The sequence below is a fragment of the Cimex lectularius genome, unplaced genomic scaffold (genome assembly GCF_000648675.2).
Source record: "Cimex lectularius strain Harlan isolate CLEC.00 unplaced genomic scaffold, Clec_2.1 scaffold95, whole genome shotgun sequence".
In the NCBI taxonomy this organism is placed as follows: domain Eukaryota; kingdom Metazoa; phylum Arthropoda; class Insecta; order Hemiptera; family Cimicidae; genus Cimex; species Cimex lectularius.
Window position 1 is genome coordinate 743,125 of NW_019392779.1, and position 25,374 is coordinate 768,498.

Consider the following 25,374-nt stretch of genomic DNA (forward strand, 5'->3'; position numbering starts at 1 on the left):
ATCATATTAATGACTGTTAAATATTGACCAAGAGATACGCCGTTAGTCAATAATTTTTATTATAATTTTATTTTGAAACGTTCCATTTAAATTTGTATCAAACCTAAGAAGAACAGTGACGTGAAATGGCGGACCCTTGAATGAACAATATTGATCAGGAGATTCAATAATTTCCTCAAATAAGACTCATCACTGCTTAAAATTGTAAAATTGGACCACTCTCCATTATTACAATGTCATTAGGAACGTTTTATTTCAGATTTTGCCAAATTTCGGTTAAGATGATCATACTGATGAAGATATTCGCCATTAATAATTTATGCAAATATGACTCTTCACTGTTCAAAATTGTAAAATTTGACCCTCCCTCCTTCTGGGTCAGTCCCTCTGGGTTTTAACGTCAATCAAACGCGTTTATGCTTTGCGCCATCTTCGGTGATCAACATCCGTTCCAACGGTTTAGTTAAGGCGTGACAACCAAATGACATCAGATTTAAACTTTTAAATAATAAAAATATAATTGTTTTGAAGATTAGACAAAAGAATGTGAAAATCATTTCTTAGATCGTTATCTTATTGGGAACATAATGAGCTGTGGAATTTTATCAAATTGGTTTTCCTTTATCGGTTGTTCTTTGAGTCAGTCTTGGTACTAAATCTTATTTCCAGTCTTCTTGTTATCTGCATTTCTAGTGCAGTTCAAGGCTAAAAATAAACCTGTCAGCTCAGAACTGAAAATGATGCAATAGTGTAGTACGGGTGATGTGCTGACCCCGCAGACTCGATGTACAATGTAATTAACAAATATACATTGTAACAATATATTTATTAATAGAGTAAAAAAAATAAAAAAATAGAGTAATTGTGGTAAGAGTGACGAAGTATTTATGGTAGTAAGTATATATGGTAAATTTGAATATTCTTTTTGGTCAGCCTAGGTGGGAGAAAAAAGTAAAACTCAAAGGGCGTTGACTCTCCACTTTTGAATAAATATTATAGCTGGGTTGAAGAAAATTTATTCGACTTTTTTAAATTAAAGACCAACGTGAGATCTATTTTTTCTTTCTTTTACGTTTTTAATTGTCAACAAATGAGGAACCCAAAGAGGAAAAGGAAATGCGTTAGTTTCCGATCGCTTTTAAGTGGGGGATCCGAGCATAGGACAAGGCCGCAGGAGGTTTAAATGAAGCAGTTGTGAAGACGGTCTCGGATCTTCATAGTCGCTGGCTTTTCACTGGTCTAAGAAATAAACGGGGATGGAAGACATCAAAAGGACCCTTTACAACATGCACCTATCACCGCTGGAAGAAAAGGTCAGGGATAAAAACGAGTCTTTTCCAATAATTTTTCCTTTAAAAAATTTCCCAGCTAGGAAAATCTGTTTTTGACAAAGCACTGATCGTGAATTAAAAAAAAAAATCGACCTAAAAATCAAAACGGTATATTTAAAATAATAAATTTATCAAAAGTAGGCACAAATTTAGGTCTAGGTTTATTATTAATTTTTTATCGTGAAATTTAAAAATTGCTTCCTTTAGTCAAAATATATATAGGTAACCCTAGTTAACAATTTAGAGAAACACACACATTAACAAACAAGTTGGGACAGACATTAAAAAACCAAACATTTCTCAAACATGATAAAATCTGTTAAAACAAAGAAACGTGATAATCAAGAATAAATGATTAAGAGTAATGATTGTTGAAACACGTGGACCCAGATGGATTTTGTTTGTCTTTCACGTGTCTTAAAGAGGCTGGTTGAATTTCTCAATAACAAAATCACAATAACAAAGTTGAAACCTTTGAAATCAATATCCGTATTGGTATGATGGAGAGATTAATGATGTACAAGATAGATTTTGGATTGGTTTAAAATCCCTTTTCGTTTGTTAGTTTTATTTGTTTTGTTACTCCGTTTATCGCTTTCCTTTTTTTTCTTTCCTTTATACTCTCAAATGTTGCAGTCGTTCTCTCTCTCACTTTTAGCACGTCTCTCTTTCTCCATTTTTCATTCTCTGACTGTCTTTATATTTTTCTGTTTTACTTTTTGTCTTCAGCTCTTTCTGTGTTAATTGTCCCAGTCTTTCTCTCTCATTATATCTAAATATTTAGCTCTGTATGTTTGTCTTTTAGTAGTTCCCCCTCTCTTTTCATTTTACACTCTCAATTTTTTCTTGTCGTTCTTCTCTCTCTCTCTCTCTCTCTCTCTCTCTCTCTCTCTCTCTCTCTCTCTCTCTCTCTCGGTCACACTCCCTTTTAGCACGTCTCTCTTTCTCCTTTTTTCTCTCTCTGTCTTTCTATTTCACTTTTTGTCTTCAGCTATCTCTGATTTAATATTCACAGTCTTTCTCTCTTATTATATCTAAATATTTAGCTCTGTATGTTTGTCTTTTTGTCGTTCTCTCTCTCTCTTTCATTCTTTTTTTCATGCTCTAAATTTTCCGCTCATTCTCCCTTTCTCTTACTCTCTCTCATTCTCTCTGCCATCCTTCTCTTTATATGTTTTTACCATTCTTTCTTTCTTTCTCTAAATTTTTTCTTGTCGTTTTCTCTCTCAGTTCCTCTCCCTCTCCCTCACCATTCGTTCCGTTCCTCTCTCTCTCTCTCTCTCTCTCTCTCTCTCTCTCTCTCTCTCTCTCTCTCTCTCTCTCTCTCTCTCTCTCTCTCTCTCTTTTTGATTTTTGCGTCTGAGCGTCCGTAATCAGAATTTAGAAACAATTGTAAAATAACTGCAACATTTATGTAGCTACAGGTTTCTGGTAGATAAATTATAATTTTACGGTTTTACGATTGCTTTTTATGCTGTTAATTTCACCTGGAAGTGCTATTAGAGGTGTTGGGCTGAGAAGTGGGCCGAAGTGGGCCTAGTGAAACCTTGAGGATCACTTTAGTTAGTGTCTTCACTTTTGTGGTGAACGCAAAGCTAAATGCAAAAATTCAGTTTCTTTGATTGGCTAAGTAAGAAGCCTTGAGGAACTCCTAATATTTGTTTTTCAATTTGGAGTATTTTGCCACATGATAGTTCTGTTTTACGTCGTCAGATACTGTCCTTTTCAATTAAATATTTATTTTCTTTTATAGACGACAATTCGAATTAGACTCGAGAATATAAACTGAACAATAAATATCGAGGGGTGGTTTTAAGAACAAACAAAATCGTACATACATACTTGCAAACAGACATAAGATATGTACATATACTTGCATGAATTTAATTCAAATTGTATTATTTACTGTTTAGATCCTGCGTTTCTTTCGGTTAATTCGTGGGAAGATTTTTTTGAAAATCATGCATTATTTTAAGCAAACAATTCAGTTGGTTTATTCGGTAAAAGCAAACAATTCTGATCAAGCATGAAAACAAAGCACACACGCACAAACGCGCGTGTAAATCCACTTACGTAAATCACTATGAATATGAAGTTATAAAAAAATTATCATTTTTAGTATAAAATACTAGTATAGCCAAATTAGTTAATAAGAAATTGACAATGGAATCTACCAACGATCGGTTTTTTTTGATGTTTTTTATTTAATAATTAAAATTAAACGGCTCAATCAGTACTTGAATTTTGCCTATTAGGTCATTAAGTGGTAGGGCGTGAGTCATCACATTGCTGCTGATTCTGCAGACACTGAAGGCTGGACGGTCCGTGATTACTAATACCTTTCCCTTTCTCTCTTCTAATTCCATCCGACGTCTTGCCCAACGACTTAGGAGAACAAAGCCTATCGCATAGGTCGATCGCATAAATTCGTATCGTCCCTTATCTTTTATACGGACCTCGTGTGACATTGTTGTGGCTGTCGTTATAGAGTCAAAAACCTCGAGTTATGCAACCAAACTGGTTCGGTGGAATGCGAAGAAACAAACTGACTTGGTGTGGGTCAGTGTCAGAAATCGGATACGGTGATTTCGAGCTGGCTAAGGTGCAGGGTAAAAGAAAAACAGCTTGGTTTGTAAAACATCTCTTAAATATAAAACAGACAACAGTGCGGAAGAAGTGCTTTTTTTGGTGGATGAAACACTCTCTTCACACTTTATCTCTGCCACTCTCTCACTCTCTCTCTCTCTCACTCTCTCTCTCTCACTCTCACACACTCTCTCTCTTCTCTTCTCTCTTCTCTTTCTCTTTCTTTGTGTGTCTGTCTATTTCTTCCCTTTATTATTTCAACACAAATCCTCCATTTTAAGTCTCACTCTCTCGTAAACTGTTTCTTTTTTTCTTTTCTTTGATTCTCTCATTACTTCAGTGTATGAAGCACACCCTCACACTCTTCTCTTTCTCCCTCTTTCTATTTCTCTCTCTCACGCTCTCTCTCTCTCCCTCTCTCCCTCTCTCCCTCTCTCCCCCCTCACTCACACTCTCTCTCTCTCTCTCTCTCTCTCTCTCTCTTCTCTCTTCTCTTTCTCTTTCTTTGTGTGTCTGTCTATTTCTTCCCCTTATTATTTCATCACCAATCCTCCATTTTAAGTCTTTCACTCTCTCGTAAACTGTTCCTTTTTTTCTTTTCTCTGATTCTCTCATTACGTCAGTGTATGAAGCACACCCTCACACTCTTCTCTTTCTCCCTCTTTCTATTTTTCCCTCTCCCTCTCCCTTACCCTCATCTTCACCCTCACTCTCCGCGCAGAAATGGTCGGATTCCTCGGTTTGCGTTTTCCTACTTATATCCCTCACGTTGGCTTACACTCTTTCTTGCAATTATACATTTTTGAAATTTTCTTGTCTCATTTTCATGTCACATTTTTCATATCTTTCGCACACTTTCACATTTCATATTTTCATAATGCCTTACCACAGAATGTTTATTGTTTGTCTGACCTTTTGCTTAGGCGTATCGACTTTTTTGCCTTCCCTTCCAACGGCTTAAAGTTAGTGTCTTCCATCCAAATGTGAATATATTAATTTTACAATTTCAAATATTTATAGTCAATAATAATTTAGTATTAAAAGGGTCTTTTTTAAATAGGGAATTAAATATCACAGTTTATCCAACTTTACATCAATATTAAAATATTTCCAACAGTTTCAACAGATTGCGTCAATTTCATGTATCTGTTTGTCAACCTTTAGCCAATAGTGGTTCTAGAAGGGTTTTAACAAGTAGAAATCAATAAAATTAAAACTAAATTTATTTTTTGATTCATCTTCCCTCTTCATCATGATTTTGTATTACGGATTTTATTTCCGTTTAATCGCCACAATTATTAGTACACACACTGCGCAACCCGATATACTCAAAAATACAGCGAAAATTGACGGACCAACACATATTGATCAAATTCCTTTCAACACAGATTTTTTCGGCATCACAAGTTTTAAAAATATTCGTGTCACCCATTGACTTTTCCCAAAATAATTTTGGTTTATGTTAAAAATCTAAGCCCAGTATATAAAGTCCCCTTGTATAAAATACCGTTAAACACTTCACCCGAGTGCAAAATGTATGTCTATACTCGAATTTTGGTAATTTCAATGTGAATTTGAGTTACTTTAATAAGCTAAAAGGAGGTTTTGTTAATTCCTGTATGCAATTTCTTTTTTATGCCAGCCTTCCAAAATAACGAATAGATCTGGAATATCAAAGCATTATAATTCTATGGACGTCCTTGTGTATAAAGATAAAATTTTTACAACTAGTATACAGCCCAGACAAAAGTTTTGTGGAAATTGACAAAAAAAAACAAAAAACTATTCAGTTTTTGGATGAACAAAGCATGTTTTGTGGATAGACACGTAAAAAATTTACTAGGCAATTTTGCATGTTTTTTAATCTTTCTTCTTTCCTTCTCTTTAAACTAACTCCCTCTATTTCTCTTTTTCTTACGCTCTGCCTATTTACTGCCTCTCTCTGTCTGTTTCTCCTCTCTTTTTTCTTTCTGTTTCTGTCTGTCTGCCAGTCAGTCTCTCTCTTTCTGTTTCATTCTATCTTTTGGTCACTTTTCCTCTCACTCACCCACTCACTCACTTCTTTCTATACATATTATCATTCTCCCTTTTCGCATGCTTTTTCATTTTGATATTCCATTCCACCGTACAGTAAAGCTAAGAGACAATTAAACCCCACAACAATTCTAATTTTTTTATTTAACGAAGCTCAAATTTTCTCAGTTTTCGAACATTCAATTACCTATACAACATTTTTTCTAAATGAAAAAATTGTGCGACAGGTGGGATTTGAACCCACGACCTTCGGCTAAATACGCCACTGGTCTAATCACTTGAGCTACCGTGATTTCGATTGCCCATGGCCCCATGCCACAAACTTCTCATTCCGACTTCTGGAGTTTATTCCAATTTCGAAAAAAAATGTGCATAATTATTTGAGTATATGTATAATTAAGAATGATTTGATAAAAATAATAAAAGTAGGTATTTCTCAGTTTTAATTAAAAAGGTGGTTTCTATCATTTATAAAAGGGAAATTTAGCCAAAGGCAGCCCTGTCGAGAAACCCTCGTCGAAACCTCATGTCTATCGGCCTCGCCGGACCTTGGCGTTTATAATTGACCGTTCAGGCGTCCCGATGCTTTAATTTGAGTCAATTGCTTAGTGAGTTTAAGTCGACTTGAGTGAATCGAGCGATGACACTTAACGCGACTCAACGGCTCGCTGAAAAGCTCGAGGTGAGTGGCCGGCCGACGTGGATTTAACCGAAAACTGTTACGTTGGCTTTTGACGTCAGGTTAATAAGTAAAAAAGACGCAAAAAAACAACAACAAAGAATATGTATACATGTTAGACATGATTTGGACAGCCAAGAATGGCACGAAATTTTACTCATGAGGCTACACAAAAATTGTTTTCGGAACATAGTGGTTTTATATTTCTCATTTCCATTGCAAATTTATTTTGGACTTTCTAAATAAACAAAGAATATTGTTATTGTTGTATTTACAGCATTTTTACGTCCTACAGGAGGACGTTATAAATTACACTGAGAGACAAAAAAAAACGGCCACCCTTAATATTTTTAATGATCTCTATCCTCCATTGATTATCTTACAACAATATTTAGTCGTTTTAAAGGATTAGAGGTAAATAAAACACAGATAACACCATTTGTGTTTACCATAGGATTTTGTAAATAAATCTTTGAATAGACAATCTCTTTTTGTTGGTTTTTCTGCAAAGCTTCTTTCTAACGATCCGGTGGTTCGGTTTTTTTTCAAGTTGTACCATTTTTAAGTTTCAAATTGATTGAGTCAATGATTATAGTTGTAATATATTGCTGGAAGATGGAAGAAGAAGAGCTTATGTTGCCAGGTGCTTAGAACAGTCAGAACAACTGTCTGAAGTATGTGTTTACTGACCGTTAGTGATTATTTGGAGATTGTGAGATGCAGTCTGGTGTGACTAGGTTTTAGAAAAAGATTTTCTTTACCGTCACAAAGCTTCAATCTTTATTGAGATCATCTTCTAAAACCTACGTCACACCAGACCGCATCTCACGATCTCCAAGTAATCATGTCTGAAGTGTCTTACAACGCTACCAAGATAATGGAAGTTACTCAAGAAGGGACGGATCATGTCGCCATCGTGTCACATCAAAGAGAGATGATTGTTTTATTCGACATTCTTCCACTGCAGAAATGTTAATGTCAGTTTACACTGTCCCTGAATTTGTGACATGGCACAGGACTCAAGAAATCTCATCAGTTGGTCTGAGCAAGATTAGGTTAAAATCTTGTTTTCGGTTGAGTCAAGATTTTGTTTGAGGTCTTCTGACGGCCGAGAGATGGTTTGGAGAAGAACATGAATGAGATATATCCTCGTAACATTATCCCTCTGGAGAAGCTATGTGGTATGGTTTGAACAGGCATTTGTACGGAAGATCGCACAAACTTAATCTTCATTGAGGGTTCCCTAACAGCTGCGCGATTCATTGAAGATATGTTATCAGAAGTTGTTCCTTATATGCCATTAATTGGTTTTATTTTCATGCATGACACTGCAAGGCCCCACACTGCCAGGATCGTTGGTGACTACTTGGAACGGGTTTCAGTTCAAGGTTTGGAATCCCGACTTAAATTCTATCGAACACTTTTGGGACGAGCTGTCAAAGAGGGTAAAAATTCGCCCAGTGATGCCAGAGAATATGCAGGAATTGAGAATGCCGCTGTTGGAGGAGTATGAAAATATTCTACAGAATTTCATTCAAAACGTCATAAAATCGATGCCACGTCGAATGAAGGCGGTGATCAACGCAAGAGGAGGAAATATTCATGAATTCATCATTGTTTCTATAGCAACATTTTTGATAAAATTGTTCGTCTCAGTTTAATTTTTTATTTAATTTGTTTATTTAGCTATATCTTTATTTGTCTTTAAAAATATCCAGTAACAACAAAAAATAAAAATGATAACGATTGCAAAAAAAAAAAAAAAAAAAAAAAAAAAAAAAAAAAAAAAAAAAAAAAAAAAAAAAAAAAAAATGAAGACCACATTTTTTGCTTCTCAGTGTAATTTAAATTAAAAGTAGATTAAATACTCAATTAATTGTACACAATTTTTTTCGAAATGAAAGATTTGTGTCATTCATTTCGAAAAAAAATTGTGTACAATTAGTTGAGTATTTATATATTTAATAGAAGCTGATAAAATTTAGTATAAAAGTAGATTAGTTTTTCGAGGACGTTTTGGATAACCAAAAATGTAGCGAATAGATTTTTTGCATGTCCTAGGCAGAAGAACGAGTTATTGAAAAAGTTATGCGTTACATATTTTGTACAACCGAACGTTGGATTATTCAAGGAAATGTACAAAAAGGTATGTTGGTTCACATAGGCATGTTTTGTATATCCAAAAACTTAATTCCATTAATCTTTCATGTTACGTTTCTGGGTAAGTCGACAATCACGGCATGTAACTTAATTTATACAACCAAAAATGGGCTAGATATAGAAATGTAAAACAAAGAAAGTATGTTCGTTCTTGTAGACATGTTTTCGGTATCCAAAAACAGTTTTATTGACTTTATGTTAGGTTCCTAGGTAATTCTTTGAATGGTATGCAGCTAGAGACAAAATTGCCAACCATATTACTTAATTTGAATAACCAAAAGTGGGGCTAAATAAGGAAATGTAAAAAAAGGAATGTTGGTTCACGAAGAAGTGTTTTGAATATCCAAAAATGTAGTTCCATTGACTTTTTTTATTACAGTTTGGAAGTAGATTTTTTGAATAAACTAAAACAGGAAAAAGTTTTTATAAAAAGTTATACATCACATTTTTTTACGACCGAATGTTGGGTTATGCAAGGGAATGTAAAAAAAAGAATGTTGGTTCACGTAGACATGTATTGAATATCCAAAAACTTAATTACATTGATTTTTCATGTTAGATTCCTAGGTAATGCTTTGAATGATCTGAAGCAGGGCGACAAAATTGAACAGCATATAACTTAATTTGTACGACCAAAAGCTGAACTATATAAAGAAACGCAAAAAAATTGTTGATTCACGTACACACCTGATGGTCCCAGAACAGTGGAAAATGCACTTTTTCCCACGAAAGCACATTCTTAGGTCCCACGTTTTAAACTTTTTTTAGGTTTGGAATTGCTTTACCTATCCGGGGTGGTGTATCACATTAACAAAGTATATGTGCCGATGTTTGGTTTCTCTAGTTGGTTGTTATAGTGTGCGATGACTGATATAGAACGCTTACAATTCCCCAATCTTGCCTGCTGAGATAGAGGCTTCTTTTTTGGGTGATTCATTCTCTTTGCCTTACCTCATAAGAGGTGTTTTAGTTCAGTGCTTGTGTTTTTTTTCTCAATACACTTTTCCAGCTACATCATTAGCACATTCTCAGATGAGTCTAGTTGTGGATTAGTGGGAGAGCTGCTACTTGTTGGCTTGTTGGTCCACTCCAAGCTGTTCTCGGAGTGCCTGTATTGCTTAATGGGCCTAGGAGAACAACAAGGTTACCTGGAAGTGGGTTCCGTGTCTTGAAGATGTCCATTGACCAACTCGCCCTAACAAGAGGTAGCCAGCAACTACAGCTAAGGCGCGAGAATATGCTAAAGATAGAGCTGAAAAAATGACTTGTGAAATAAATCTCAAGTACTGGGCTTAAGCACCAGGTATGAGGCATGCATAGATAATGAAGCTATCAAAAAGGAAGGCGAAGGAGCACTTCTCTGTCCCAGCACGTAACATTTGAGAAAAATTACATACTCCTGTACTGCTCTCTTTAACTACCATGTAAATAAGATGGGCATAGCCGATACAGTAACATGCCGTCTATGTCAAGAGAGAAACCAGATACATCGGGACATACCTTTGCGAATATGAAACATTAGTCCGTTGTGGAATATTCACTACGGTTAGGCAATTCTGACACCAAGAGAAGTGCGCGAAAAGGAAGAAAAGTGCTTAATTTTATAATGAAAAAACCACTCAACGGTTCGGTCTTAATAATAGGCGTTCCACAATAAATCTATATAGGGCATATTAAGTAAGTCCTTACTTAATCCCCCCTAAAAAAAGTTTAAATTTATCCAGCAGACGTGTACCGAACACCCAATTAAAACCAAAATTACATCCAGGCCCTTATTTTTTTTTTTATTCATTTACTTATTTTTTGTGTATTTATTTATTTATTTTTATTTTTTATTTATTTTTTGGGCGGCTTGAAACTTCATGCCTCATAGTTTTGCTTGTACACCTGTTGACCCTCGCCAACTTTTTAGACGGCCTTAAACCTGCGAACTTCATTGATTTTGTACTTATATCTTCTTTGACGACTTTCACGTCAGATCCACGATTTTTGGAGGTGTCACTTAAAAACGGATAATCAAATGTAACCTGGTTAAAAATTAATGGACACAAATTCACGAAAGAAACATTGATGGAACAGCCGAACGTTGTGCTATATTCTATACATCTTGGTTTTGACATAGCTATTTTGAACTACGCAACTACGTCCCTTTATAAACACATCCTGCGGAAGTTGTACTACAAAGGTTTCTCATGATTTATGAATGAGCTGGAACTGTTTTTTCCCATCCTTTTGACATTTCTACACGCGAACGTTAAAAATTAATGGTATTTGTGTTGTACAAGTCTAATAGTTTCGAATTTTACGATCACTTTCAGCCTATTCTCAGCAATAAAAATTATTTTTTTTTTTTAAATAAGAAAAATCTTTATTACACGAGATTATTGATCAAAAAGCGATGATATTTTAAGAATGACAGCTTGAAAGTACATGAAATGATGTACATTTGTTTTATTTGCCTTAGGTTTTTTATTTTAGGCTCCATGGATCATCCAAAACGGTAATTTTATGGGGTTTTATATAGTCTATCTTTTAAATATTCACGAAAACTTAAAATAATAAAAATGATTTAACGTTTTACTATGAAACATATAAACACAAGGGAATACGATTTGCTGAAAATGTTCAAGCTTTTCTCTTCTTGTTTCAACCTGTTACATAGCCAAATGTTTCTGAGTATAAGTGTTAGTTTAATGAAAACCGATGGTAGCTAAAAAGCATCATTATTTCATCCTGCCTTGAAAATTAGCCTCGGCCTTGGGAACGAACTGTGAATAATCGGGAAAAATATTGCCGACTCATTGCTTGATGCAAACAACTATTTTTCAATCAATTTCATTGTACATATATACTATGCCTTTTTTTTAATACTCGTAAAACGTTGATAATTGAGAAAATTGGTAAATTTTTCCATGATAAACGAGCATAAACTGGAACAGTTTTTCTACCTGTTGTTTATAAAAGATTTAACCAATATTCATTCTTCACTCGGTCTGATCAATTTTAATTTATTAGTTTTATAAATGTGTGCTAACAATAGTGTCATTTTGGTCTGGAAGAACTTACATGCTAATTACGATGGGCTTATTGCAAATCCTTGACGGCCAACTTATCTTGCTAAGAATGGTCGAAATTGACAAGGTAAAAAGAAAAATATATTGTGAGATGGCTAAATGCAGTCGTGAAATTGGCTCCAAAATAAGTATTGGATGTCAAATCGCATGTCAAATATTTTGGGCAGATAAAATTTTAGCTGTATTGATTTTAAGGCTGGGCTTAGTACAAAACCTCAGGGACCCGTTGGCTAAGAACGAAGGAATTTGAGCTGAAATAAAGGGAAAAACATTGTACATGTTGCTAAACATGGAAAATGATTAAACAGACTTACAGTCATTATTTGAATTATGTATTCTCATCAACATCATTAGTGTGGAAATTTGACATCACAATTATCTGTTAGACCTTGTAAGTACAACTGCGGGCTGTGACTGACTAAACATACACTTAATTCACGCATTCTCATTTTCATTACTTCACTCTTTCACTAGTTCAACTATTCACTCATTTCTTCATTCTGTTATTCACTCATTTTTAGATAATTTATTTGTTCGTTCTATTGTTTATTCAATCATATATTTCCTCTTTCTGATTATCTCGTACAATCCCCCCCCCCATTTCCATTTCATCTCTCATTCCTTCGTGCATCCATTCATTCACTCTCTCGTTTAACCATCCATTCATTTAATCGTATCTCGTTTGTTAATTTTCCTCCCCTAGGATTAGGCCTCTCGGCCTACATAGGCCTTCGCACCAACAGAGGACTTGTTCTGTTGTTCTTCTTCTTTTTCTTCTTGGCAATATCTGCACAGGCTTGTTTCTGCTACTCCGAGTCTATACATATGCCTCCGGAGTCTGCAGTGTCCAGTTAGCAGTTCAACTATAATTCTAGAACTAGCATGTCCGAGATTTAGTAGTTCTGTCGATAGTTTATTTTTCTGTAAAATGATTTCGTATGCCTCTGTCCTGGGCTACATTCCCATTGAGCGGAGGACTTATTATTGTCTAATGGGCCAATAAGTATCGTCATCGAACTTTCCTTGGACAATTTATTGGCCTCTTCGTTGCCCCTCTGCCCAGTGAGTCCTGGCACCCAGACAAGGGTAATTTTGTTATTTTCCCCAATCTCTGACAGAGCTCTAATGCAGTCCCAAACGACTCTGGACTTTACCATCGATGCGGCAATTGCGTTCAGTGCAGCCTGATTGCCTGAATAGATGGCTATCCGTCTATTAACGATCCCCAGCCTTTTTATCTCTGGCACAGTGTTCAATAACCACAGTTTCCACTTGAAAGAATGTGGCATATTGTCCAAGGCTTATATGAATTCTTGTCCTTGGTTTATTTCCATAATTGCCTGCAGTATGGTCGGTATTAATGGGATCCCTTTCTCCCAGTCAAGGTATTTTGACTAGAAAGATTTTGTCAAAATTGAATTTAGGGATCATGGCATCAGCAGGCAATCTCAGAGTTCTGTCTAGCTGAAGCTCCCCTCAAAGCTTTAATTGCTCCTTGTTGTGTGAGTAGGCTATTGGAGCCTGCATCAGCCTATGAATTGTGACTCTGGCATCTCCATGGATAAAGATGTGAGTGGTATTAGATTCATGACTTTCAAGGCAGCCGTAAGGGGTTGTTCTCATTGCCCCAGTGATGTGCAGACTCGCCAATACCGAGGATTAGCACCGCCCTTAGGTGTAAGTTCTCCCTAGCCACCTCAACCCTTCATAAATGGAAAACCTCTTTTCAACTTTGTTGTCTGCAATAAAATAGTATCATAGAACCGAATGCTTACGCCGTGATCAATCCTCAATCAATCTCTCGTTGGCTTAACTTTGTTGCGAAGTTCATTTAAACTCAGCTCTTTGGGTTAGATGGAGAGATGGGCTCTGTTCTATTTGCAACTCGCGGTCAATTGAAACAGTTCTTCACTTCCTAGTTGAGTGTTCGTTTTCAGGAGTAATTACATCTCGGGTACTTCACTCTCTCTAGAGTCCAAATCATTGAGCTATTAAATGGTTGGAATCCTCGGTCTCTCACACGGTATGCTCGCCACTCTTGGAAGTATATTTTCCATTTAGGGCAGGGATTTAACGTTTAATTTCGTATTTACTCGTAATTTTTCCTTCGTTAAATAGAACAATCATATATTTTAAAATAGCTAATGTTCTATATCACTTTTCTATGTATTTATTTCTATTCTTTTTATGTAATACAATTAATGCATGGATATCCAGAGTTCTACAATTATTCAGAAATCGTGAGATGCGGTCTGGTGTGATGTAGGTTTGAGAAAAACATTTTTTTTATCGTGCCAACGTTTCGATCTTTATTGAGATAATCTTCAGGACCTGGGATTTACAAACATTGTTTACATTTAACAAATACATGTAGGATGTGGAAAAAAGTGAATTTATACAATGCAAAATATATTTTTTTATATTCAATCAAAGTATTTCTACTCAAAGTGTTTGTCTTCTGTGTAATTGTGCCATGCTTGCGTGTCGTGTTGAGAGTGCCAGTGAGATTTTGCTGTTTTATGTTTATATACGTTGGATTTTGAAGGGATGGGGAAGGAACTCGGTATAGAAAAGACATTTTTGTATAAGGTGTTTTTTTCCCTTCGTCGGCTCTTTTCACCTCAAAGAAGCCGACGCCTTATACAAAAATGTCTTTTCTATACCGACTTCCGAAAAACACCAGACCGCATCTCACGATTTCTGAATAATTATCGATTAACGGTCACTAATCACCATACATTTCTACCAGAGTTCTACGTTTAATTTCGATTTTCGAATTATGTGTGACAATTTACAACGTTGTCCGACGACAGACGGATTTCATTCCATGTTTATATATATATAATACCGAGGGTTCGCAACAACAGAGATCATATCAATTCTCGGACTGTCGGTGTTTTTGAAAAATAGCTTATTTGTATGTTGGGGAATGCAAAGCCGCTGGATTCGAACCCTGGACCTTTACCTTACAGTGATGAGCGATCAACCATTGTGACCACCGACGCCCCTTTTTTACTTTTATTGCATGCATTTGTAATTGGGAAACCGTAAAATAAATAAATCAATCAAAGCAATTGATGCATATATCCCGAAGATTTATTCCGATGGAGGAGTTAGACGTCATTTGTATGTAATTTTTTTTAAGTGTTGAAATATTCTTTTGGCTTTCTTGTACGATCCACATTTGGTTTTTGTGTGTACATCAATCACATGTTATTGTGTTGTTGAAAAGTTCTTTTTTAGTTGTATTTAAAGTTTAAGCATTAGCCGCAGGTTCGGTTAGAGTAGTTAGTGCCAGTAGAGGTACATTTTTTAGCAACATTGAAAATGCTCTCACAGATCAATTGGGGGAGTTTTAGGCAACCCGAGCATTACCCGAGAACGGACAACGGCTGTTCTCAAGAAGAGGTAAGCTCGGATTTTTGTTCAAAGTGGCAATTTTTGTTGTTTGTTTTGTGTGTAAGCTTTTTGTCGGACGACAATGCCCATATCGAAGGAAGGGATTCAATTTATCAGTCGTTCCGCCGATAAGAGCGAAACGGATCTATCTCGAAATTAGTCTCTCCGGCGATTCCACTGAGGAGGTGACATGGAACTCGGCGTGAGGAGATTCTCCGGTGTCAATCTGCCGGATTGCGTGACCCAGGCAAGTACGAAAGTACTTTTCCTCGTCGAGTCTGTCATTCTGTCGACCAAAAAATACTAAAAGATATGCGACAGTTAAAGGAATTCTCTTTCAACCCTTGCTTGTTGAAAATCCACGTAAATTCTATATCTCCTCTGCAGGTTTTAGGTGAAAAATAAATTTGTACAGTCAGTTTGTTCTTCAGCCTTCATTTTCGCATTATGAAGTCAGCTCTTCAGCCATTACTATTATAGCATGAGTTAATATGCTTAAACATAAAATGGAACGTGATAATTATACAATTATACAAGTTGTGTAATATTTCCTCTAAAATGCAAACGAACAAAAAAAGTTAAATCTTATATGTAATTAATAATTTTTTAATAATAGGCATGTTGTCTGAAGACCTTGATCCAATGCAATATTTGTTTTACAGCCAGATTTATGAACCTTCCTGATAAAGATTAAAGATGTTAAAAAAAAAAATCAGCCTAGAAGTTGACAAAAAAGGCAATATTTGTCGTTTATGATTTTTTTCAATACTTACAATTAGATTAAGATATTAAACCATGCCACTTGAAGGAGTTTAAGATGTAATTAACAAGGTATTTGGACATTTTATAAATGATTTTAAAAATTTGTCATGCATCATTAATTTTCTTTAAATTGCCAGCAAATGCCAAAAACTAATTTTAAATAACACTTAGGATTCTGTTGCACATAAAATATTTAAATGATAAATTACTTTTTATTTTAAAGGTTTTTGACCTGTTATCATGCTTTCAATACTAGGGGATTAATATAGGCCATTGAGTCAATAGTTGATTAGTTTATTGTAGAAGAAAGATTTTAATCACTAAAAAAAGTAATTTATTTAAAAAATGCTGTTTATTCCATAATTAAAAAAAAAATGAAATAAATGTTTTCCTATTGTATGCATTTACAATACAAATTTATTATGTATAATTTTTTAGTGTAGTTTTATTTCCTTTAAACTTAAGACACCAAATTAATGGATGTTTGTCATAGAATATTTTCGTCAGTATGTATATCTTGTTCACAATTAATGATGTTTTTGATCAAAGATTGCTTGAAAAGATGAAACATTTAGCTAATAATGCCTGCAAAGTTGTTCTATTAGCTGTAGGCTGTAGGTGACAAAATTTTTACAAAGTTATCAACGAAAATCTTCACAAATTTGTTTTCTTTATGTTGAATTATGCGCATCCGATTAATTATAGAACAATATCCATGTACTAGTTATCTGAAAATCTTCCAGATTAGCAGTTAACTCCTGTAAATATCTCTCTTTCTTTCTTTATCTATTAATCTATTTCTGTCTTTATCATTGTGATCAATTTTCTGATACTTTAATATTTTCACAAAGATAATATTTTTTTTTTATAGTACAGATTGTTTTATTCTTCATAGTCTCTAGGTAACATGGTTAAGTTATGTGTCTTTATATTCACATTGTTCTTTTAATTTAAATTAATTCCTGTCATATAGGAGGGTTTATTGTCCACCTACCCTTGTTGCAGATGGGTCAAATCACTTTATAATCCCTTATTTCATATTATTCATATATAAGTCATGGGTTATATTCCAGATTCGAATTAGTACCAATAGCATTTTTTTAAATAAATATTGACTAAGTATAAAATTGTCGAAAGCTCGGCAAAAACCGTAAGGAAGTTTTCTCTGTTTTGAAAAGACTTCTTGTATCCAGCAGAATCTAGTTCATCGTTAAATATTTTTATTTTTAAAATTTACATACTGTGTTGGATACCACAAATGTAAATGTTTGACACACCTCTAGAATCATTCAGTGCTTAATCTAGGAAATTTGGCTTAATTCTCCTTAACAGACAAGATAGATAGATAAAAAGTTTTATTTGTAAGTATACATTACTCCACAAAAAATTCAAAAACAAAACAATACAAAGCTTATTTGACATGGCTTTCATCATATGTCTGAGTTGAATTATTCTTTTTTTAAAGTAAACAGTACAGTAAATAAAAAAATATTCATACAAACTTGATGATTTGATGCTAAAAACATAGATTCAAATAATACAAAAAGGGCCCATTAGATTGTATTAATAATTAAATTTGTAAACTAAAAAAAATCATCTTTTTATTCCTCATCAGACAATACATTCTGGCAAGGCAATGTTATTTTATTATTTATAGCTTTATGGCAATTTTCCTCTCAATCCATGCAAATGTTACAATTTTTCAAGATCAGCAATAAGCATATAACTTTCCCAGGTTCATTTATTTTATTACTATTGATTTCATATTGTGCTTTTGAAATTCTGAAGATTTTCAAAATTTTAGGTATAAGAAAGTTAATTTTCCTATTTAAATTTAATGTGTGGTGTGTTTAGTGACCGTTAGTCAATGATATTCGGAGATCGTGAGATGTGGTCTGGTGTGACGTAGGTTTTAGAAAAACATTTTCTTTATCGTGCCAACGTTTTGAGATCTGTATTGAGATCATCTTCAGGACTCAAAGTGTTTGTTTTCTGTGTAGATGTGTCATTCTTGTCTGTTGTGTTGAGAGTGCCAGTGAAAAAACAGTTTAAATTTAATATTTGTTTAATTATGCTTTGTAAATTATCAATGGTTTTTCTGATCATTCATTAATTATTTAATTAGTTAACATTATTATTATATTTCTAATTTTTATGCAAAAATGGTTCAGGAGAAAAAGTAGTGTCACAGGTGGGATTGAACCCACAAAGCCGAAGGTCGCGCCTTGAAGTCCCGTTCATGACACTAATTTTTCTTCTCAAAAAATCATTAATAAAAGAACATATTCTTTAGACATCCTAACAAATCTTCTGACTCAGGTTCCAGTTTGTTGCCAACCTTAGACCTTGGCCTGCTTGTTTAGGTTCTAGGTCTACTGACAACTAGGTCTCTCCCCCCATTGAAAAATAAAAACTAAAATTATTTCACACATCTGCATAAACATAAAGTAAATTGGAGGGTCGATGGGGTTTCAGTATTTACCATCAACCCTCAATACAATATGCATTCAGACTAAAAGAAATTCATTTATTAAAAATAAATAGAATAATTCTCTTATTATGTGACATGACAAACAATTCAAGACACATCGACCAACCTTTTTTTGCTTCCTGGACATTTAGGGTGTTTGTTGCCTGTATTTGGTCTATTCTAAGCTGGACAAGTAAGAACAACTACTTTCTCGGGTCTAGTGACATCTTTTATGATTTTATTTTAGCATAAGAAAATAATTATTCAGAAATCGTGAGACATTACCACACATAAGAAAATAGTTAACAAATCAATGTTAGTTGTTCTTCTACACAGTTTTTTTGTTTAATTTATTAAAAAATCTTCATGTCCAGTGGTTTGTGTTTAAAAAATGTTATTTTAGGGTTATTCTTGATCAATCAAAACCACATACAAAATAATATGGTTTATTATTATTAATGATTTTGTAGTTAATTTTCTTATTAATTTATTACATTAATCAGTGATTATAGGCAGACCAGAATAATTGGGGATGATCAAGGTACATTTAAATGTTATTCATATTGAAAAGACCACTCAGACTAATAGAGAACCACTCGGAACTATATAGTATATTGTTTTATGTTGGTTGAAATATCATCATAAATAATAAAACTTTTTTTACCAATAAGAAAATAAAGAGAGGGAATTACACAGTAAAAAAAGTTGAAAAATTTTTTAAATAAAAACAAGACCATGAGTTGATGTATGAAATTAAACTATGTCCTCAGATTGGGAAATCAAATCTCTACTTAAGCTGAACTCATCGGTCAAATCTAATTAACCTCTGACATCTTGACCCACTTGACTCTTGAAGTCAAGTTCCAATAATTGTTCCATCTGTTCCATTTTATGTCCAATTCCTTATCTAAAAGTTTAATGTTCAATATTAGCAATTAATTTCTCTGTCAGCACATGAATAATAATAATGCTGTGTTAAATATACATTATCTTATGTTAAATTAAGACATTCTTACATGGTGGTGATTGAAGTTGTTTGGCAAACCAAACCAGCACTAAGCCAATCAGAGACCATTATGCTACATGTAATTAATCAAGACAGACTATGTTTAGCATGAACATTCATAGCATGGTTATGAAAATATGTCCTTCAGTTGAGCACAAACAGCATAGCTTATATGTTTACCTTTAAAAATATTTCATTATTTTTTTATGCTGCTTTCCGCTTAGCTGATTTTAGGTTGAGCAATTTTAGTTCCCATAACCTATATATGATTTAATGTTTTTCCCCAGTAATATTTTATGTTTGTTAGTCAGCAGGATCAGCACTGTCGATTAATTGTGAGATTTCTTCTTGAACCATTGCTCCTTACCGAACATCATTGCTCACCTATCCTCGCTGGGTTGGTCTGTCAGCCTAAGACAATCGGTTAGGATCAATTACTGTTGATTTATGTTCATATTCAAAAGTGTCAATCTTTTACTGATAGTTATTTTCTTTGAACCTCATCGAAATTATTCCCCTTATGATGTCTTCTGGGCTAATCTGCAATTTTTTGAAAATACAGCAAGATTAAGCAAACCGGGATGTTCTAGGATGAACTGCTTGCAAATTTTAGTTTTAAATAAATTAAAAAATTATTAATTTTTAGGTTTATGGAAAAAAGTATCATTGAAGCTGAAATAATCGTGTTTGTTATTTTTTAAATATTTTTCTTTTTTCGAGGGTTCACAGAAGAAATATCAACCGCCAGGGTTTTAGAAAAAAGCTGATTTGTAAATATGTTGGGTTTGAATTCAGGGCCACTGGATTCAAACTCATGACTCTTATAGCGATGAGCGCCATGTCAACATCTTATTGCAGCCACTGACACCCCTTTCAGGATGGTTTAGTATCCGATTACCCTTGGGTTGTGGATGAGCGGTCAAACCACTTTACAATATTTATTTCATATTATGATCAATTAAAAAGTCAGATGCTGGGAATCGAACTTAGAACGACTAGCATAGTAAATATGAATTGGAAGTCCTAACCATTCGACCAATATTGTCCCCTTCGCAAAACCTTTATTATATTTATCATCATTATATTTCATTATAGTTTATTATTATAATTATTATTATATTATAGTTTCATTATAGTTATCATTGTTATAGTTTAATTTAATATTTTTAGGGACGAGGCCATCAGAGGGTGCCATCGGGTTCGAAAGAGTTCCATGAAGTGACCACAAGAGATGCTCAGAATAGGCTACAATCTGAGCTTAGTATAATCATTGAAAGCTCACAAGATGAGCATAAAGAGGCCTGTGCCAAAGAGATGGCAGGGTTCAGATGCCTTTTTGACACTTTCCTCAAAGACGCCAAGGGCCCAGCGATAGACTGGAAGAAGATAGAGAAACTGCCTCCTGGTGCCGTGAAAGACTACAACTCTCTTTCGCCCCCTGAGGACCTAGATGCTATTAAGAAAATGCTTGATAAACTTGTCGTCATAAAACTCAACGGAGGCCTTGGAACGAGCATGGGCTGCCATGGGCCAAAATCAATTATAGTGGTGAGAAATGAACTCTCATTCCTTGATCTCACCGTCCAGCAAATCCAGGTAATTTTCTAATTGTGTCTCAATCATAGAGCTGCCTGATGTGCAATTAATCTTTTGTAGCATTTGAACAAAACATACAATGCAAATGTTCCATTGATTTTAATGAATTCTTTTAACACGGATGAAGATACGAAAAAAATCATTAGAAAATATGCTGGGCTACAAGTTGAAATTTATACATTCAGTCAAAGCTGCTATCCTAGAATATTCAAAGAAACATTGCTGCCTGTACCAAAACACAGCAACATCAAAGAACATTTAGAAGCGTATGTAATTATTATTTTTAACATAAACAAATAATTAATTTTGTCCTTTTTTTGTAAATAGTTGGTATCCTCCTGGTCATGGTGATTTTTACACCTCATTTGAAAGTTCTGGTCTTCTTGATACTTTCATAAAGCAAGTAAGTTTTGAGTACAAAATCTTTTCACCTTTGAAACTAATTAATGACAAATAAAATAAAGAAAAATGTTTGTTGGTTAGGGCAGAGAATACTGTTTCCTTTCCAATATTGACAACCTTGGAGCGACGGTTGACCTAAACATACTCAATATGCTTTTGAACATGGAAACTGGTGAGGGGACTTCGCCTGAATTCGTCATGGAAGTCACAGACAAGACCAAGGCCGATGTTAAGGTAAATTGGTTTTAAAATTTGCCCAAATAATTATGTAACTTAGATGTTTTACAGGGAGGCACTCTGATACAATATGAAGATAAACTGAGACTTCTTGAAATAGCGCAAGTCCCTAAAGACCATATTGATGAATTCAAATCAATCAAAACCTTCAAGTTTTTCAATACAAACAACCTCTGGGTTAAGTTACCAGGTTCGTTTTTTTCTTTTTTTTTAATATATATATTTAATTTTTAGCATAATTAATAATAAACATTCTAATTTTTGTCTGTCTAGCAATTAGTCGGGTGTTGAGTGACAACTCTCTGAAAATGGAAGTCATTGTAAATCACAAAACGATCCAAGGAAATATAAATGTAATTCAACTTGAAACGGCTGTTGGGGCGGCAATGAAATGTTTCAACGGGTGTTTAGGTAAAATTATTCTTTATTGCAATGGGTGATAAACTAAGTCCATACATTTTTTGATTACTTTTAAACAAACTTAATTAACAATTTTTATCCACTTACTGTTGTTATCTTACATGTATTTTATAATTCCGACCTCCCAGAACTTCTGAGGTTTTTGAGTGATGAAATTCTCGATGAGTTTTTTTCAGTCTTCAAGTGAAATGAAGTTTTTCCTATTATGTAATAGAGTTTTGTAGAGATGGGAATAATTGAAAATCTGAACGGGCAATGGAAATTGCTTATAAGAACATCCAGTGGACTTAAAAACTTGGTTCTTATAAACGATATACATAGGTAGTTAAATTTAAAATGTTGGAAACGCAGTTACATATTATGTACCCAACTCTTAGAAATGAAAATAATGAACAAATAAATAAACAAACCAAAATCTGATCCTTAAATTTTTTGTATTGACATAGAAATTACATTACAAAATTTTTTACTATTATTGTCAAATATACACTAGTATGGATTTAATGCAATGTACTTTTTATTTATTTTATTGTGGTTGATACCAGAAACTGGAGGGTTCCCCTGATGTCTACAGCTCTATACAGCTTATTGTACTCCTTCCTGGTCCCATTATTGGAAGCTCGGAACAGGTATGTGAATTGAGCCCCCAGTGTGCCGATGTTCTTCCATTGAAGAAACTCATTTTCAAAAGATGGATATGGATGGTTAGGGATGAACCACTAACCAAATTCAGGGTCGCTGAGATCAAATCCCACCCCTGACATGTTAATTTTCATTGCAGCCACTGGTCCCCTTAGGCGTCAGAAAAAAGGTCCAGTGGCGACAGTTGTAATCGGACCCATGACCACAGGATCTGCTAGCTGAAAGCCTGATGCCTCAATAACTTTCTTCACGTGCTCTTTCACCTTGGCATATAAGGTCATTCACAGATATTTGGATATATTGCTGTATGATATAATAGGTCAATCAATAGTGAGAGACGGAACATAGTCCAATTTTTTGTTTGTAAAATTTATACATGCAAATTAATTCTGATTGAGTCTGATCCTCCATTTTTTGTCCATCCATTTATCTCGTTGTAACCTTGCCTTTTGAAGGATGTTGGAGTCCTCTGAATATGTTTCAATTTTTACTTCATCCATTTTTGTAAAATCACTGGTAGATAACGAGTAAAATATTGGACCTAGTATGCTACCCTGTGCCACTCCTGTACTTACTTTTTTAGTTCTGAATATTGGTCTTTTTGTTTGATTCTAAAATATTTATTAGGTAGGAACTGATATATACCTGCTACGAGCGAAGTATCAATGGTCAAAGCATTGCCAAAGTCAGTGAGACATAAAAAAGATAGAACTTTTTTTAAAATGATTTTTCTATTACATTCATTGCTCAGTGAATTTGGTCTATTATTGAATGTCTTGTTCAGAATCCAAATTGTAGTCAGGGATGAGTTTCATATTTTCTACAATGGGTTTTATTATTTTTAGTAATAACTTTTTGAAAAGCTTAGAGACTGTCAGTAGTAGTGATATCGGTCTGCATGATATGTACTCATTTTGAGGTTCCCCCTTCTGCGTATTTCCTTATGCTGGTAACATATTTTAGTCCGATTGCAGTATTATATAGGTATGTTAGTTTAACTAACCCCTTTTTCTCAAGTGATAAGGTCTGACCTTATTTTTAGCAGTTAAGTTTTTAATTGCTTGTTTTTATTTATTTACATTTTCTTCTTGTGGAGGGGTTGTTACTTCAAGTAAGCTGTTATATCTCTGTGATGTCTCATGCCATTGTATATTGATTATTTGAGACAAAAGCTTGAATTTGGTCCTCATCACTGATTGAAGAACAACTGGAATGCATTGCATCTTCCAAATCAAAATTTCTGCTTTTGAACTAGGCAAAACACTTACTGCTGTTTTCTCCCCAGCTGCAGTTTTCCCTTTGCGGTAAAAAAAACAAAAGAGGATAACATTGAATTATTGAAAAATGCTATGGACTTGACAGCCCAATATTTCCCACAACTTTATTTAATAATCTGGCATTTTATTTAGGTATAAACGTTCCAAGGAGTAGATTTTTGCCTGTAAAAAAGACATCGGATTTACTTCTAGTTATGTCAAATCTGTACGTTATGAATCACGGTAGTTTGGTCATGTCTCCTAATAGAATGTTCCCAACGACTCCGCTCGTCAAGTTGGGTGATAATCATTTCTCAAAGGTATGTTGCCAATCGTCAGTTTTTGTTATAAGAAAAAAAAATTGTCATTTCATATTTAAGGTTAGTGAGTTCCTTTCAAGATTTAACGCAATACCAGATATCCTCGAGCTCGATCATTTGACTGTGTCTGGAGATGTAACATTTGGAAAAGGCGTCATTTTGAAGGTAATCGCACTTTGCAAAAAATAAAATAAAATAAATTTCAATAATTTGTTTTCAGGGCACAGTACTGATAATAGCGAATCATGGAGACAGGATCGACATCCCACCCGGGGCTTTGCTAGAGAATAAAATTGTTTCGGGTAATCTGAGGATACTGGACCATTGAAATGCACTCCATTTCCCCGAATCAGGGTTCATAATCATCTGTCTCTTGTGATACTATAAGATTGTTATACACAGCATGTTATACATTGTGATTAAACTTATATAGATTTTTTTGTGTCTATATACCTTGTACATATTAAGATGGAGAAAAAAGTCTACTGTAAATTTTCTGGTTTTATTTCATATCTCATGGCGAAAATGAAAAACTGTTTTATATATTTAATTATATTTTAAATTATTTTTCAGAATAAGGTTATGCAAAATGATTCTTAAGCATTTATAAAAGTGTGGAAATGCTTAATGTATTTTGATAGTCTAAATAAAGGATATTTTCAGCGACTCAGCAAGTATAATTAAAACATTGTTCAATAACCATCTCATATACTTTTTATGGTTATGTTATAATCATCATTATGAAATTTAATTTGTAATAAATTTCTATAAATATTACATCTTATTTTTCCTCTTTTAATTTTTGAGCCCATAAACATTTTAGGTTTTATTATATTTACTTGTTCTTAAAATTATGCTTTCACGGATGCTTATTTTTAGAATTAATCTGTTTTCAGCTGTCCTGCATTGTCAATGAGTTTTCAATCGCCTCAGTCTCTGCTGAAAAGACGGAATATTGTCCAAGGCTTATATGAATAAATCCTTGGTTTATTTCCGTTAA

At 34.1% G+C, this 25,374-nt stretch overlaps 1 protein-coding gene across 4 annotated transcripts; it reads left to right on the forward strand.

Annotated features, from left to right (window-relative positions):
* Positions 1-1,155: 1,155 nt before the first annotated feature.
* LOC106667804 (UTP--glucose-1-phosphate uridylyltransferase) lies at positions 1,156-24,826 on the forward strand. 4 transcript variants are annotated; one of them, XM_014395981.2, is made up of 10 exons: positions 1,156-1,313; positions 20,672-21,097; positions 21,158-21,363; positions 21,425-21,500; positions 21,581-21,733; positions 21,788-21,926; positions 22,010-22,147; positions 24,208-24,374; positions 24,435-24,539; positions 24,595-24,826. In XM_014395981.2, exons 1-10 carry the CDS (start codon positions 1,257-1,259, stop codon positions 24,700-24,702), a joined length of 1,575 nt encoding a protein of 524 aa, XP_014251467.1. In that variant the 5' UTR covers positions 1,156-1,256; the 3' UTR covers positions 24,703-24,826. The 4 variants fall into 4 exon arrangements, with proteins under 4 accessions (XP_014251467.1, XP_014251469.1, XP_014251466.1 ...); XM_014395983.2 differs by lacking the exon at positions 1,156-1,313 and adding an exon at positions 6,487-6,633; XM_014395980.2 differs by lacking the exon at positions 1,156-1,313 and adding an exon at positions 15,081-15,272.
* The last annotated feature ends 548 nt before the right edge of the window (positions 24,827-25,374 follow it).

Excerpts from the sequence above, each read along its gene's own strand:
- LOC106667804 (XM_014395980.2), top strand. The coding sequence starts at position 15,192 with ATGCTCTCACAGATCAATTGGGGGAGTTTTAGGCAACCCGAGCATTAC. Across the intron at positions 24,375-24,434 it reads GTGATAATCATTTCTCAAAG|GTTAGTGAGTTCCTTTCAAG; the intron begins GTATGTTGCCAA and ends TTCATATTTAAG. Across the intron at positions 24,540-24,594 it reads GAAAAGGCGTCATTTTGAAG|GGCACAGTACTGATAATAGC; the intron begins GTAATCGCACTT and ends ATTTGTTTTCAG.